The sequence below is a fragment of the Salmo salar genome, chromosome ssa07, assembly GCF_905237065.1.
Source record: "Salmo salar chromosome ssa07, Ssal_v3.1, whole genome shotgun sequence".
Taxonomy (NCBI): Eukaryota; Metazoa; Chordata; class Actinopteri; order Salmoniformes; family Salmonidae; genus Salmo; species Salmo salar.
The window spans coordinates 2,501,014-2,515,745 of record NC_059448.1 but is presented as its reverse complement, the minus strand read 5'-3'; the positions used below and the strand labels follow the sequence as shown (position 1 = coordinate 2,515,745).

Sequence of the window (14,732 nt, the reverse complement as noted above, 5' to 3'; positions counted from 1 at the left end):
GTTACCAGTCTGGTGTTAGACTCCCTGGAGAGAGAGAGGAGAGGAGGGGTAGTGTTACCAGTCTGGTGTTAGACTCCCTGGAGAGAGAGAGGAGAGGAGGGGTAGTGTTACCAGTCTGGTGTTAGACTCCCTGGAGAGAGAGAGAGGAGAGGAGGGGTAGTGTTACCAGTCTGGTGTTAGACTCCCCTGGAGAGAGAGAGGAGAGGAGGGGTAGTGTTACCAGTCTGGTGTTAGACTCCCCTGGAGAGAGAGAGGAGAGGAGGGGTAGTGTTACCAGTCTGGTGTTAGACTCCCTGGAGAGAGAGAGGAGAGGAGGGGGGTAGTGTTACCAGTCTGGTGTTAGACTCCCTGGAGAGAGAGAGGAGAGGAGGGGTAGTGTTACCAGTCTGGTGTTAGACTCCCTGGAGAGAGAGAGAGGAGAGGAGGGGTAGTGTTACCAGTCTGGTGTTAGACTCCCTGAGAGAGAGAGAGGAGAGGAGGGGTAGTGTTACCAGTCTGGTGTTAGACTCCCTGGAGAGAGAGAGAGGAGAGGAGGGGTAGTGTTACCAGTCTGGTGTTAGACTCCCTGGAGAGAGAGAGAGGAGAGGAGGGGTAGTGTTACCAGTCTGGTGTTAGACTCCCTGGAGAGAGAGAGGAGAGGAGGGGTAGTGTTACCAGTCTGGTGTTAGACTCCCTGGAGAGAGAGAGGAGAGGAGGGGTAGTGTTACCAGTCTGGTGTTAGACTCCCTGGGAGAGAGAGAGGAGAGGAGGGGTAGTGTTACCAGTCTGGTGTTAGACTCCCTGGAGAGAGAGAGGAGAGGAGGGGTAGTGTTACCAGTCTGGTGTTAGACTCCCTGGAGAGAGAGAGAGGAGAGGAGGGGTAGTGTTACCAGTCTGGTGTTAGACTCCCCTGGAGAGAGAGAGAGAGAGGAGGGGTAGTGTTACCAGTCTGGTGTTAGACTCCCTGGAGAGAGAGAGGAGAGGAGGGGTAGTGTTACCAGTCTGGTGTTAGACTCCCTGGAGAGAGAGAGAGGAGAGGAGGGGTAGTGTTACCAGTCTGGTGTTAGACTCCCTGGAGAGAGAGAGGAGAGGAGGGGTAGTGTTACCAGTCTGGTGTTAGACTCCCCTGGAGAGAGAGAGGAGAGGAGGGGTAGTGTTACCAGTCTGGTGTTAGACTCCCTGAGAGAGAGAGAGGAGAGGAGGGGTAGTGTTACCAGTCTGGTGTTAGACTCCTGGAGAGAGAGAGAGGAGAGGAGGGGTAGTGTTACCAGTCTGGTGTTAGACTCCCTGGAGAGAGAGAGAGGAGAGGAGGGGTAGTGTTACCAGTCTGGTGTTAGACTCCCTGGAGAGAGAGAGGAGAGGAGGGGTAGTGTTACCAGTCTGGTGTTAGACTCCCTGGGAGAGAGAGAGGAGAGGAGGGGTAGTGTTACCAGTCTGGTGTTAGACTCCCTGGAGAGAGAGAGAGGAGAGGAGGGGTAGTGTTACCAGTCTGGTGTTAGACTCCCTGGAGAGAGAGAGAGGAGAGGAGGGGTAGTGTTACCAGTCTGGTGTTAGACTCCCTGGGAGAGAGAGAGGAGAGGAGGGGTAGTGTTACCAGTCTGGTGTTAGACTCCCCTGGAGAGAGAGAGGAGAGGAGGGGTAGTGTTACCAGTCTGGTGTTAGACTCCCTGGAGAGAGAGAGAGGAGAGGAGGGTAGTGTTACCAGTCTGGTGTTAGACTCCCTGGAGAGAGAGAGAGGAGAGGAGGGGTAGTGTTACCAGTCTGGTGTTAGACTCCCTGGAGAGAGAGAGAGGAGAGGAGGGGGTAGTGTTACCAGTCTGGTGTTAGACTCCTGGAGAGAGAGAGGAGAGGAGGGGTAGTGTTACCAGTCTGGTGTTAGACTCCCCTGGAGAGAGAGAGGAGAGGAGGGGTAGTGTTACCAGTCTGGTGTTAGACTCCCCTGAGAGAGAGAGAGGAGAGGAGGGGTAGTGTTACCAGTCTGGTGTTAGACTCCCCTGGAGAGAGAGAGGAGAGGAGGGGTAGTGTTACCAGTCTGGTGTTAGACTCCCCTGGGAGAGAGAGAGGAGAGGAGGGGTAGTGTTACCAGTCTGGTGTTAGACTCCCCTGGAGAGAGAGAGGAGAGGAGGGGTAGTGTTACCAGTCTGGTGTTAGACTCCCTGGAGAGAGAGAGAGGAGAGGAGGGGTAGTGTTACCAGTCTGGTGTTAGACTCCCCTGGAGAGAGAGAGGAGAGGAGGGGTAGTGTTACCAGTCTGGTGTTAGACTCCCTGGAGAGAGAGAGGAGAGGAGGGGTAGTGTTACCAGTCTGGTGTTAGACTCCCTGGAGAGAGAGAGGAGAGGAGGGGTAGTGTTACCAGTCTGGTGTTAGACTCCCTGGAGAGAGAGAGGAGAGGAGGGGTAGTGTTACCAGTCTGGTGTTAGACTCCCTGGAGAGAGAGAGGAGAGGAGGGGTAGTGTTACCAGTCTGGTGTTAGACTCCCTGGAGAGAGAGAGGAGAGGAGGGGTAGTGTTACCAGTCTGGTGTTAGACTCCCTGGAGAGAGAGAGGAGAGGAGGGGGTAGTGTTACCAGTCTGGTGTTAGACTCCCTGGAGAGAGAGAGGAGAGGAGGGGTAGTGTTACCAGTCTGGTGTTAGACTCCCTGGAGAGAGAGAGGAGAGGAGGGGTAGTGTTACCAGTCTGGTGTTAGACTCCCTGGAGAGAGAGAGGAGAGGAGGGGTAGTGTTACCAGTCTGGTGTTAGACTCCCCTGGAGAGAGAGAGAGGAGAGGAGGGGTAGTGTTACCAGTCTGGTGTTAGACTCCCTGGAGAGAGAGAGGAGAGGAGGGGTAGTGTTACCAGTCTGGTGTTAGACTCCCTGGAGAGAGAGAGAGGAGAGGAGGGGTAGTGTTACCAGTCTGGTGTTAGACTCCCCTGGAGAGAGAGAGGAGAGGAGGGGTAGTGTTACCAGTCTGGTGTTAGACTCCCTGGAGAGAGAGAGGAGAGGAGGGGTAGTGTTACCAGTCTGGTGTTAGACTCCCTGGAGAGAGAGAGGAGAGGAGGGGTAGTGTTACCAGTCTGGTGTTAGACTCCCTGAGAGAGAGAGAGGAGAGGAGGGGTAGTGTTACCAGTCTGGTGTTAGACTCCCTGGAGAGAGAGAGGAGAGGAGGGGTAGTGTTACCAGTCTGGTGTTAGACTCCCCTGGAGAGAGAGAGAGGAGAGGAGGGGTAGTGTTACCAGTCTGGTGTTAGACTCCCTGGAGAGAGAGAGGAGAGGAGGGGTAGTGTTACCAGTCTGGTGTTAGACTCCCTGGAGAGAGAGAGAGGAGAGGAGGGGGTAGTGTTACCAGTCTGGTGTTAGACTCCCTGGAGAGAGAGAGGAGAGGAGGGGTAGTGTTACCAGTCTGGTGTTAGACTCCCTGGAGAGAGAGAGGAGAGGAGGGGGTAGTGTTACCAGTCTGGTGTTAGACTCCCTGGAGAGAGAGAGGAGAGGAGGGGTAGTGTTACCAGTCTGGTGTTAGACTCCCTGGAGAGAGAGAGAGGAGAGGAGGGGGTAGTGTTACCAGTCTGGTGTTAGACTCCCTGGAGAGAGAGAGGAGAGGAGGGGTAGTGTTACCAGTCTGGTGTTAGACTCCTGGAGAGAGAGAGGAGAGGAGGGGTAGTGTTACCAGTCTGGTGTTAGACTCCCTGGAGAGAGAGAGAGGAGAGGAGGGGTAGTGTTACCAGTCTGGTGTTAGACTCCCTGGAGAGAGAGAGGAGAGGAGGGGTAGTGTTACCAGTCTGGTGTTAGACTCCCTGAGAGAGAGAGAGGAGAGGAGGGGTAGTGTTACCAGTCTGGTGTTAGACTCCCTGAGAGAGAGAGGAGAGGAGGGGTAGTGTTACCAGTCTGGTGTTAGACTCCCTGGAGAGAGAGAGAGGAGAGGAGGGGTAGTGTTACCAGTCTGGTGTTAGACTCCCTGGAGAGAGAGAGAGGAGAGGAGGGGTAGTGTTACCAGTCTGGTGTTAGACTCCCTGAGAGAGAGAGAGGAGAGGAGGGGTAGTGTTACCAGTCTGGTGTTAGACTCCCCTGGAGAGAGAGAGGAGAGGAGGGGTAGTGTTACCAGTCTGGTGTTAGACTCCCTGGAGAGAGAGAGGAGAGGAGGGGTAGTGTTACCAGTCTGGTGTTAGACTCCCTGGAGAGAGAGAGGAGAGGAGGGGGTAGTGTTACCAGTCTGGTGTTAGACTCCCTGGAGAGAGAGAGAGGAGAGGAGGGGTAGTGTTACCAGTCTGGTGTTAGACTCCCTGGAGAGAGAGAGGAGAGGAGGGGTAGTGTTACCAGTCTGGTGTTAGACTCCCTGGAGAGAGAGAGGAGAGGAGGGGTAGTGTTACCAGTCTGGTGTTAGACTCCCTGAGAGAGAGAGAGGAGAGGAGGGGTAGTGTTACCAGTCTGGTGTTAGACTCCCTGGAGAGAGAGAGGAGAGGAGGGGTAGTGTTACCAGTCTGGTGTTAGACTCCCTGGAGAGAGAGAGGAGAGGAGGGGTAGTGTTACCAGTCTGGTGTTAGACTCCCTGGAGAGAGAGAGAGGAGAGGAGGGGTAGTGTTACCAGTCTGGTGTTAGACTCCCTGGAGAGAGAGAGAGGAGAGGAGGGGTAGTGTTACCAGTCTGGTGTTAGACTCGCTGGAGAGAGAGAGGAGAGGAGGGGTAGTGTTACCAGTCTGGTGTTAGACTCCTGGAGAGAGAGAGAGGAGAGGAGGGGTAGTGTTACCAGTCTGGTGTTAGACTCCCCTGGAGAGAGAGAGGAGAGGAGGGGTAGTGTTACCAGTCTGGTGTTAGACTCCCTGGAGAGAGAGAGAGAGGAGAGGAGGGGTAGTGTTACCAGTCTGGTGTTAGACTCCCTGGAGAGAGAGAGGAGAGGAGGGGTAGTGTTACCAGTCTGGTGTTAGACTCCCTGGAGAGAGAGGAGAGGAGGGGTAGTGTTACCAGTCTGGTGTTAGACTCCCTGGAGAGAGAGGAGAGGAGGGGTAGTGTTACCAGTCTGGTGTTAGACTCCCTGGAGAGAGAGAGAGGAGAGGAGGGGTAGTGTTACCAGTCTGGTGTTAGACTCCCTGGAGAGAGAGAGGAGAGGAGGGGTAGTGTTACCAGTCTGGTGTTAGACTCCCTGGGAGAGAGAGAGGAGAGGAGGGGTAGTGTTACCAGTCTGGTGTTAGACTCCCTGGAGAGAGAGAGGAGAGGAGGGGTAGTGTTACCAGTCTGGTGTTAGACTCCCTGGAGAGAGAGAGAGGAGAGGAGGGGTAGTGTTACCAGTCTGGTGTTAGACTCCCTGGGAGAGAGAGAGGAGAGGAGGGGGTAGTGTTACCAGTCTGGTGTTAGACTCCCTGAGAGAGAGAGAGGAGAGGAGGGGTAGTGTTACCAGTCTGGTGTTAGACTCCCTGGAGAGAGAGAGAGGAGAGGAGGGGGTAGTGTTACCAGTCTGGTGTTAGACTCCCTGGAGAGAGAGAGAGGAGAGGAGGGGTAGTGTTACCAGTCTGGTGTTAGACTCCCCTGGAGAGAGAGAGGAGAGGAGGGGTAGTGTTACCAGTCTGGTGTTAGACTCCCTGGAGAGAGAGAGGAGAGGAGGGGTAGTGTTACCAGTCTGGTGTTAGACTCCCTGAGAGAGAGAGAGGAGAGGAGGGGTAGTGTTACCAGTCTGGTGTTAGACTCCCTGGAGAGAGAGAGAGGAGAGGAGGGGTAGTGTTACCAGTCTGGTGTTAGACTCCCTGGAGAGAGAGAGAGGAGAGGAGGGGTAGTGTTACCAGTCTGGTGTTAGACTCCCCTGGAGAGAGAGAGGAGAGGAGGGGGTAGTGTTACCAGTCTGGTGTTAGACTCCCTGAGAGAGAGAGGAGAGGAGGGGTAGTGTTACCAGTCTGGTGTTAGACTCCCCTGGAGAGAGAGGAGAGGAGGGGTAGTGTTACCAGTCTGGTGTTAGGGACTCCCTGGAGAGAGAGAGAGGAGAGGAGGGGTAGTGTTACCAGTCTGGTGTTAGACTCCCTGGAGAGAGAGAGGAGAGGAGGGGTAGTGTTACCAGTCTGGTGTTAGACTCCCTGGAGAGAGAGAGGAGAGGAGGGGTAGTGTTACCAGTCTGGTGTTAGACTCCCTGGAGAGAGAGAGGAGAGGAGGGGTAGTGTTACCAGTCTGGTGTTAGACTCCCTGGAGAGAGAGAGGAGAGGAGGGGTAGTGTTACCAGTCTGGTGTTAGACTCCCTGGAGAGAGGAGGGTGATGTGTGTGGTGTGTGTGTGGAGTGTGTATCCTAGTCATTTACCTGATCCTCCACACCACTCCCCCTGATCCTCCACTCTGCAGAGCCACCAGGTCTCTGATCCACTCCCCCGTCGCCAGGCTCCACAGCTTCACCGTCCCGTCATCTGATGAAGAGACCACCATGGAGCGAGAGAACTGGAGACAGGTTACAGCCGACTGGTGCTTATGGGGACCTGGAGAGAGGAGAGAGGAGAGAGACAGGTTACAGCCGACTGGTGCTTATGGGGACCTGGAGAGAGGAGAGAGGGGGGAGACAGGTTACAGCCGACTGGTGCTTATGGGGACCTGGAGAGAGGGGAGAGGGGGGGAGAGAGGTTACAGCCGACTGGTGCTTATGGGGACCTGGAGAGAGGGGAGAGGGGGAGAGGGGGAGAGACAGGTTACAGCCGACTGGTGCTTATGGGGACCTGGAGAGAGGAGAGAGGGGAGAGGGGGGGAGACAGGTTACAGCCGACTGGTGCTTATGGGGACCTGGGGAGAGGAGAGAGGGGAGAGGGGGAGACAGGTTACAGCCGACTGGTGCTTATGGGGACCTGGAGAGAGGAGAGAGGGGAGAGGGGGAGAGAAGAGTTAATTATAGTAGGGGAACTGGAGAGAGAGAGACAGAGAAAGACAGAGCGAGAGAGAGAGAGACAGAGAGACAGAGACAGAGAGAGAGAGAGAGAGAGAGAGAGAGACAGAGAGAGAGAGACAGAGACAGAGAGAGAGACAGAGAGAGAGACAGAGAGAGAGACAGAGAGAGACAGAGAGAGAGACAGAGAGAGAGACAGAGAGAGAGAGAGAGACAGAGAGACAGAGACAGAGAGAGAGACAGAGAGAGACAGAGAGAGAGAGAGAGAGAGAGAGACAGAGAGAGACAGAGAGAGAGACAGAGAGAGAGAGAGACAGAGAGACAGAGAGAGAGACAGAGAGAGAGAGAGAGAGACAGAGAGACAGAGAGACAGAGAGAGAGAGAGAGAGAGCAGAGAGACAGAGACAGAGACAGAGAGAGACAGAGACAGAGAGAGACAGAGACAGAGAGAGACAGAGAGAGAGACAGAGAGAGAGACAGAGAGAGAGACAGAGAGAGAGACAGAGAGAGAGACAGAGAGAGAGACAGAGAGAGAGACAGAGAGAGAGACAGAGAGAGAGAGAGAGAGACAGAGAGAGACAGAGAGAGAGAGAGAGAGAGAGAGAGAGAGAGAGAGAGAGAGAGAGAGAGAGAGAGAGAGAGAGAGAGAGAGAGAGAGAGAGAGAGAGAGAGACAGAGAGAGAGAGAGACAGAGAGAGAGACAGAGAGAGAGAGAGAGAGAGAGAGAGAGAGAGAGAGAGAGAGAGAGAGAGAGAGAGAGAGAGAGAGAGAGAGAGAGAGAGAGAGAGACAGAGAGAGAGAGAGAGAGAGAGAGAGAGAGAGAGAGAGAGAGAGAGAGACGAGAGAGAGAGAGAGAGAGAGAGAGAGAGAGAGAGAGAGAGAGAGAGAGAGAGACAGAGACAGAGAGAGAGAGAGAGAGAGAGAGAGAGACAGAGAGAGAGAGAGAGAGAGACAGAGACAGAGACAGAGACAGAGACGAGTTAATTATAGGAGGGGAACTGGAGACAGAGAGACAGAGAGACCCAGCTAGCACATTTGGTTCCTTGGAAGTTGTGGGAATGTACATTTTTGGTTTCCCCATTGGTTCTGGGTACGAACCCAGAAGTTTCCTGACCGGTAAAACGGAAACGTTCTGAGAACAGAAGTGAACATGTTTCCTGTTCTGGGAACATAACATTTTTTTTGGGTTGCAGGGATGTTCTGAGAACGTTTTACTATGGTTCCCTGAACGTTTTCTTAACGTTCTGAGAATGGAAATTCTAGGTTATTTGAAGGTAATTAAATAACGTTCTGAGAACATGTTTCAATAATACTACTTAGTTTGGGTTAACGGTTTTGAACACCAAGCACAGACTGGACACATGGAAATTAATTTGTTTAGTCATTAATCATGCAAACACATTTAAAAAATATATATGTTTTATTGTGGCACGGCGTCAGTGAGATTCAAACCTTCTTTATCCATGGAATTAGTCCACTTCGCCACCAGGATGGACCTATGCGGCCAACACACCTGAACACACTTATTAACAAGACAGAGAGTTTTGTTGATGCTGAGAACGGGAATGTATATATGTTTTTAAAATAACATTCTTAGAACGTTCATTGAAAATGTATAATGTTTTCTTGTGTTTTTTTTTTTTAATGGAAAGTTTTGTTTATGTTCTGAGAACATAACTTGAACCAGAAAACGTTACGCTGAAGTACTGAAATTCGCCACGGGTGAAAGTTGCTTCTTAACGTTTTTTTTATTTTTAAACAATGTGAGAAAATTACTTTAAAATAGAGCCATGAGGAAACCTGTAGGAAACGTTATGATGAAGTAGTGTAATCCCCACCTAAGAAACACATGGTTCTCATAACGTTGTGTGTTAGCTGGGGAGTTCGTTATAATAGGAAAACAGGAGACAGGTTCCTACTGACTGGCCCTAATGGGGACCTGAGGGGGGGGTACTGCCGACTGGTCCTAATGGGGACCTGGGGGGGTACTGCCGACTGGCCCTAATGGGGACCTGAGGGGGGGTACTGCCGACTGGCCCTAATGGGGACCTGGGGGGTACTGCCGACTGGCCCTAATGGGGACCTGAGGGGGTTACTGCCGACTGGCCCTAATGGGGACCTGAGGGGGGGTACTGCCGACTGGCCCTAATGGGGACCTGGGGGGGTTACTGCCGACTGGCCCTAATGGGGACCTGGGGGGGTTACTGCCGACTGGCCCTAATGGGGACCTGGGGGGGTTACTGCCGACTGGCCCTAATGGGGACCTGAGGGGGGTACTACTGACTGGTCCTAATGAGGACCTGGGTGGTTCCTACTGGGGACCTGGGTGGTTCCTACTGACTGGTCCAAATGGGGACTCTCACCCTCTCTGAATAAAATAAACAATAAACCACTGAGGTTCACTGTCTGTCTCTCTCTCTGTCTAAACCACTGAGGTTCACTGTCTGTCTCTCTCTCTGTCTAAACCACTGAGGTTCACTGTCTGTCTCTCTCTCTGTCTAAACCACTGAGGTTCACTGTCTGTCTCTCTCTCTGTCTAAACCACTGAGGTTCACTGTCTGTCTCTCTCTCTGTCTAAACCACTGAGGTTCACTGTCTGTCTCTCTCTCTCTGTCTAAACCACTGAGGTTCACTGTCTGTCTCTCTCTCTGTCTAAACCACTGAGGTTCACTGTCTGTCTCTCTCTCTGTCTAAACCACTGAGGTTCACTGTCTGTCTCTCTCTCTGTCTAAACCACTGAGGTTCACTGTCTCTCTCTCCGTCTAAACCACTGAGGTTCACTGTCTGTCTCTCTCTCTGTCTAAACCACTTGTTCCATTGCTTCTTTATGGCGAGGGTGAATGGCACAGTACTAGCGGTGACCCAATTAAACAGCTGACCTTGGGACCCCTCCTCATCACCTCCACTGTTACAATGAGAAGTTCATCTCCTTTCTTTAACACTCCCAGACCCTGACAGTGTATACTTCAGTGTGTGAGGACTACGTGACCAACAGTATGTGGGACAGCTGCTCGTCGAAACATCTCATTCCAAAATCATGGGTATTAATATGGAGTTGGTCCCCCCCTTTGCTGCTATAACAGCCTCCACTCTTCTGGGAAGGCTTTCCACTAGATGTTGGTACATTGCTGCTATAACAGCCTCCACTCTTCTAGGAAGGCTTTCCACTAGATGTTGGTACATTGCTGCTATAACAGCCTCCACTCTTCTAGGAAGGCTTTCCACTAGATGTAGGAACATTGCTGCTATAACAGCCTCCACTCTTCTAGGAAGGCTTTCCACTAGATGTTGGTACATTGCTGCTATAACAGCCTCCACTCTTCTGGGAAGGCTTTCCACTAGATGTTGGAACATTGCTGCTATAACAGCCTCCACTCTTCTGGGAAGGCTTTCCACTAGATGTTGGAACATTGCTGCTATAACAGCCTCCTCTCTTCTGGGAAGGCTTTCCACTAGATGTTGGAACATTGCTGCTATAACAGCCTCCACTCTTCTGGGAAGGCTTTCCACTAGATGTTGGAACATTGCTGCTATAACAGCCTCCTCTCTTCTGGGAAGGCTTTCCACTAGATGTTGGAACATTGCTGCGGGGACTTGCTTCCATTCAGCCACAAGAGCATTATTGAGGTCGGGCACTGATGTTGGGCGATTAGGCCTGGCTCACAGTCGGTGTTCCAATTCATCCCAAAGGTTTTCGATGGGGTTGAGGTCTGGGCTCTGTGCAGGCCAGTCAAGTTCTTCCACACCGATCTTGAAAAACCATTTCCCCAAACTGTTGCCACAAAGTTGGAAGGACAGAATCGTCTAGAATGTCATGGTATGCTGTAGTATTAAGATTTCCCTTCACTGGAACAAAGGGGCCCGAACCATGAAAAACAGCCCCAGACCATTATTCCTCCTCCACCAAACTTTACAGTTGGTACTATGCATTGGGGCAGGTAGCGTTCACCTGGCATCCGCCAAGATGCCAGATGGTGAAACGTGATTCATGACTCCAGAGAACGTGTTTCCACTGCTCCAGAGTCCAATGGCGGCGAGTTTTACACCACTCCAGCCGACGCTTGGCATTGCACATGGTGATCTTAAGGCTTGTGTGCGACTGCTTGGCCATGAAATCCATTTCATGAAGCTCCCGAAGCAAAGTTATTGGGCTTGACGTTGTTTCCAGAGGTCGTTTGGAACTCGGTAGTGAGTGTTGCAACAGAGGACAGACGATTTTTAACGTGCTACGCACTTCAGCACTCGACAGTCCCGAGCTTGTGTGGCCTACCACTTTGCGGCTGAGCCGTTGTTGCTCCTAGACGTTTCCACTTCACAATAACAGCACTTACAGTTGACCCGGGGGGCAGCTCTAGCAGGGCAGAAACTTGACGAACTGACTTTGTTGGAAAAGTGGCATCCTATGACGGTGCCACGTTGAAAGTCACTGAGACTCTTCAGTACGGGGCCGTTCTACTGCCAATGTTTGTCTATGGAGATCGCATGGCGGTGTGCTCGATTTTATACACCCGTCAACAACAGGTGTGGCTGAGAAAGCCGAATCCACTCATTTGAAGTGGCGTCCACATACTTTTGTGCATATAATGTGTATATAAACCTCACCTTGCAGTGTGTGGAGACACTGGCCCGTCCGTATGTCCCAGACCCGGACAGTAGAGTCAGCGTTACCAGAGACCAGGATGTTGTTCTTTAGTTCCATACCGCTGGTCAGCGATTGGTGGCCGGTCAGGGTGTGGACACACCCCCCCGTCACTACGTCCCATACTCGGATGGACGTGTCCAGAGATCCACTGACCACGTAGGCTCCGTCAAACTGGAGGAGGAGGAGGAGGAAGAGGAAGAGGAAGAGGAAGAGGAAGAAGAGGAAGAGGAGGAGGAGGAGGAGGAAGAGGAGGAAGAGGAGGAGGAGGAAGAGGAGGAAGAGGAGGAAGAGGAGGAAGAGGAAGAGGAGGAAGAGGAGGAGGAGGAGGAGGAGGAAGAGGAGGAAGAGGACTAGGGTTAACGTCAGGAGAACCAAATTCACATTATAGTGAAACACAAGAACAACACAGCGTGTTGTTTTAACTACAGATGGGATGGTTTTATTTACCCAGAAGAAGAGATAGACCGGGGGGATTGCAGGAAGACAGGAGAGTGTGTGGGTGTGTTCTAACCAAGGGGTAGAACCGGTTCAGGGAATAGAACCAAAAACCGGAAAATAATTACATTTTCAGAGGAACAGAAACCGAACCAGGAATGACAGTGATCTTTAGTATTCCAGGAACAGAACCTTTATTTTCAAATCTAGAGAACACGTTAATTATGTTATATTCTCTCTCATCTCTATATATATATATATATATATATATATATATATATATATATATATATGTGTTAACCTTTATTTAACTAGGCAAGTCAATTAAGAACAAATTCTCATTTACAACGACGGCCTACCCCGGCCAAACCCAGACTCACAATCACGGCCGGTTGTGATACAGCCTGGATTCGAACCAGGGTGTCTGTAGTGACGCCTCTAGCACTGAGATGCAGTGCCTTAGACCGCTGCACCACGGAATCTACCAACCCATCTCCCACATACACTTATGACCAATCATGAAAACAACTAGCAAGCTGCTCTATCCACGCTAACCAGACAACTAGCAAGCTGCTCTATCCACGCTAACCAGACAACTAGCAAGCTGCTCTATCCACGCTAACCAGACAACTAGCAAGCTGCTCTATCCACGCTAACCAGACAACTAGCAAGCTGCTCTATCCACGCTAACCAGACAACTAGCAAGCTGCTCTATCCACGCTAACCAGACAACTAGCAAGCTGCTCTATCCACGCTAACCAGACAACTAGCAAGCTGCTCTATCCACGCTAACCAGACAACTAGCAAGCTGCTCTATCCACGCTAACCAGACAACTAGCAAGCTGCTCTATCCACGCTAACCAGACAACTAGCAAGCTGCTCTATCCACGCTAACCAGACAACTAGCAAGCTGCTCTATCCACGCTAACCAGACAACTAGCAAGCTGCTCTATCCACGCTAACCAGACAACTAGCAAGCTGCTCTATCCACGCTAACCAGACAACTAGCAAGCTGCTCTATCCACGCTAACCAGACAACTAGCAAGCTGCTCTATCCACGCTAACCAGACAACTAGCAAGCTGCTCTATCCACGCTAAACCAGTGAAGGAAATGAATAAGCTAAATGTGAAAACAATGTTGATTTCACAAGTCAAACAATTAACGAAAAGCAACTACATGAACCGGTTCAGACCTTTTTTGGGTTGGAACCAGTTCAGACCATTTTTGGTTGGAACCAGTTCAGACCATTTTTGGTTGGAACCAGTTCAGACCATTTTGGGTTGGAACCAGTTCAGACCATTTTGGGTTGGAACCGGTTCAGAACTTCTTGGGTTGGAACCGGTTCAGAACTTCTTGGGTTGGAACCCGTTCAGACCATTTTGGGTTGGAACCAGTTCAGACCATTTTGGGTTGGAACCGGTTCAGAACTTCTTGGGTTGGAACCCGTTCAGACCATTTTGGGTTGGAACCAGTTCAGACCATTTTGGGTTGGAACCAGTTCAGACCATTTTGGGTTGGAACCAGTTCAGACCATTTTGGGTTGGAACCAGTTCAGAACTTTACAATGCTGGTCAGAACACTGGAACTGGGTTCTGTTTCAGAACGGAAAACAGATCGGTTCCGTCCACTACCTGTAGTGAATAGACTCTGTTAGTGTGTCCCTGCAGAGTGTGTAGACAGGTCTCCGTCTCAGGGTCCCAGACTTTAACCATGAAATCGTATCCTCCGCTGACCACCCTGCGCCCGTCATACTGGACGCACCGCACCGCCGCCACATGACCCGTCAGGACGTGGAGACACTCGCCAGAATCTACGTCCCACAGACGCAACGTAGCGTCGCGGCTACCGCTCACAACCCTGGGGGGGGGGAGAGAGAGGGACGAGGAGGAGGGGGAGAGAGAGGGACGAGGAGGAGGGGGAGCGAGAGGGACGAGGAGGAGGGGGGAGAGAGAGGGACGAGGAGGAGGGGGGGGGGAGAGGGACGAGGAGGAGGGGGGAGAGAGAGGGACGAGGAGGAGGAGGGAGAGAGAGGGACGAGGACGAGGGACGAGAGAGAGGGACGAGGAGGAGGGACGAGAGAGAGGGACGAGGAGGAGGGGGGAGAGTTAGAGAGAATATAATCTACAAAACACAGAGGCATGAGGATTAGTACAGACCGCAATTAGTCGACCAGTCGATTGATTTAGTCGAGCAGTGACAATATATATATATATATTATAATATAATATATAATATAATATATATATGCATTAAGAAGGAAAGAAATTCCACAAATTAACTTTTAACAAAGAACAACTATTAATTGAAATGGATTCCAGGTGACTACCTCATAAAGCTGGTTGAGAGAATGTTTCCAGTTCACTAGCAGACAGGCCATGTGTAGCCAATAATGATTTATAGGAGATTTATAAAAAAATAAAAATAAAAAATAAAAATCAGGATATTTTCCACCTGCAGGCTGCAATGTTTTTACATAGTTGGCCAACGGCAATAGAAGCTACTTCCAAGGTTTGTATCATTTGCATTTAGATGATTTGGATAGAATTTTGATTAAAATCACACGACAATGATTTTGAGATAGGAAGACGTTATTATAAATGAAATGAAACCGTTTCACGAAAATGTGCATATGAAAACCATAAATGGCACGCAGACCGGTAGAAATGGTCAGATAAATTGACGTTCAACATGAGAAAGGTTGCCGACTCTTCATGTAGCTTTATAACCGCCAACTTCAGGAGGTTAAAAGGCAGAACTTGTGAAAGCCAGTAGGAGCAGGACGGTCAGGTTAAGTTTTTTTTTTCCTCTTCTGGTTATCTAGATCTCTAGCTCCCTTTTGAGGCATCTGCGTCT

The 14,732-nt window shown here is 51.0% G+C and overlaps 1 protein-coding gene across 2 annotated transcripts in view; it reads right to left on the bottom strand.

Moving 5' to 3' along the window:
* LOC106591915 (F-box/WD repeat-containing protein 7) overlaps positions 1–14,732 on the bottom strand; it is an 85,750-nt gene that overhangs the window by 18,096 nt on the left and 52,922 nt on the right. Inside the window, exons 8-10 of one of the 2 annotated variants that reach the window (XM_045721402.1) lie at positions 13,511–13,736; positions 11,404–11,614; positions 6,232–6,403 (exon numbers count right to left, since the gene is read on the bottom strand). In XM_045721402.1, the coding sequence (XP_045577358.1) occupies positions 6,232–6,403; positions 11,404–11,614; positions 13,511–13,736 (609 nt within the window). The other variant, XM_045721403.1, reaches the window with a different exon arrangement.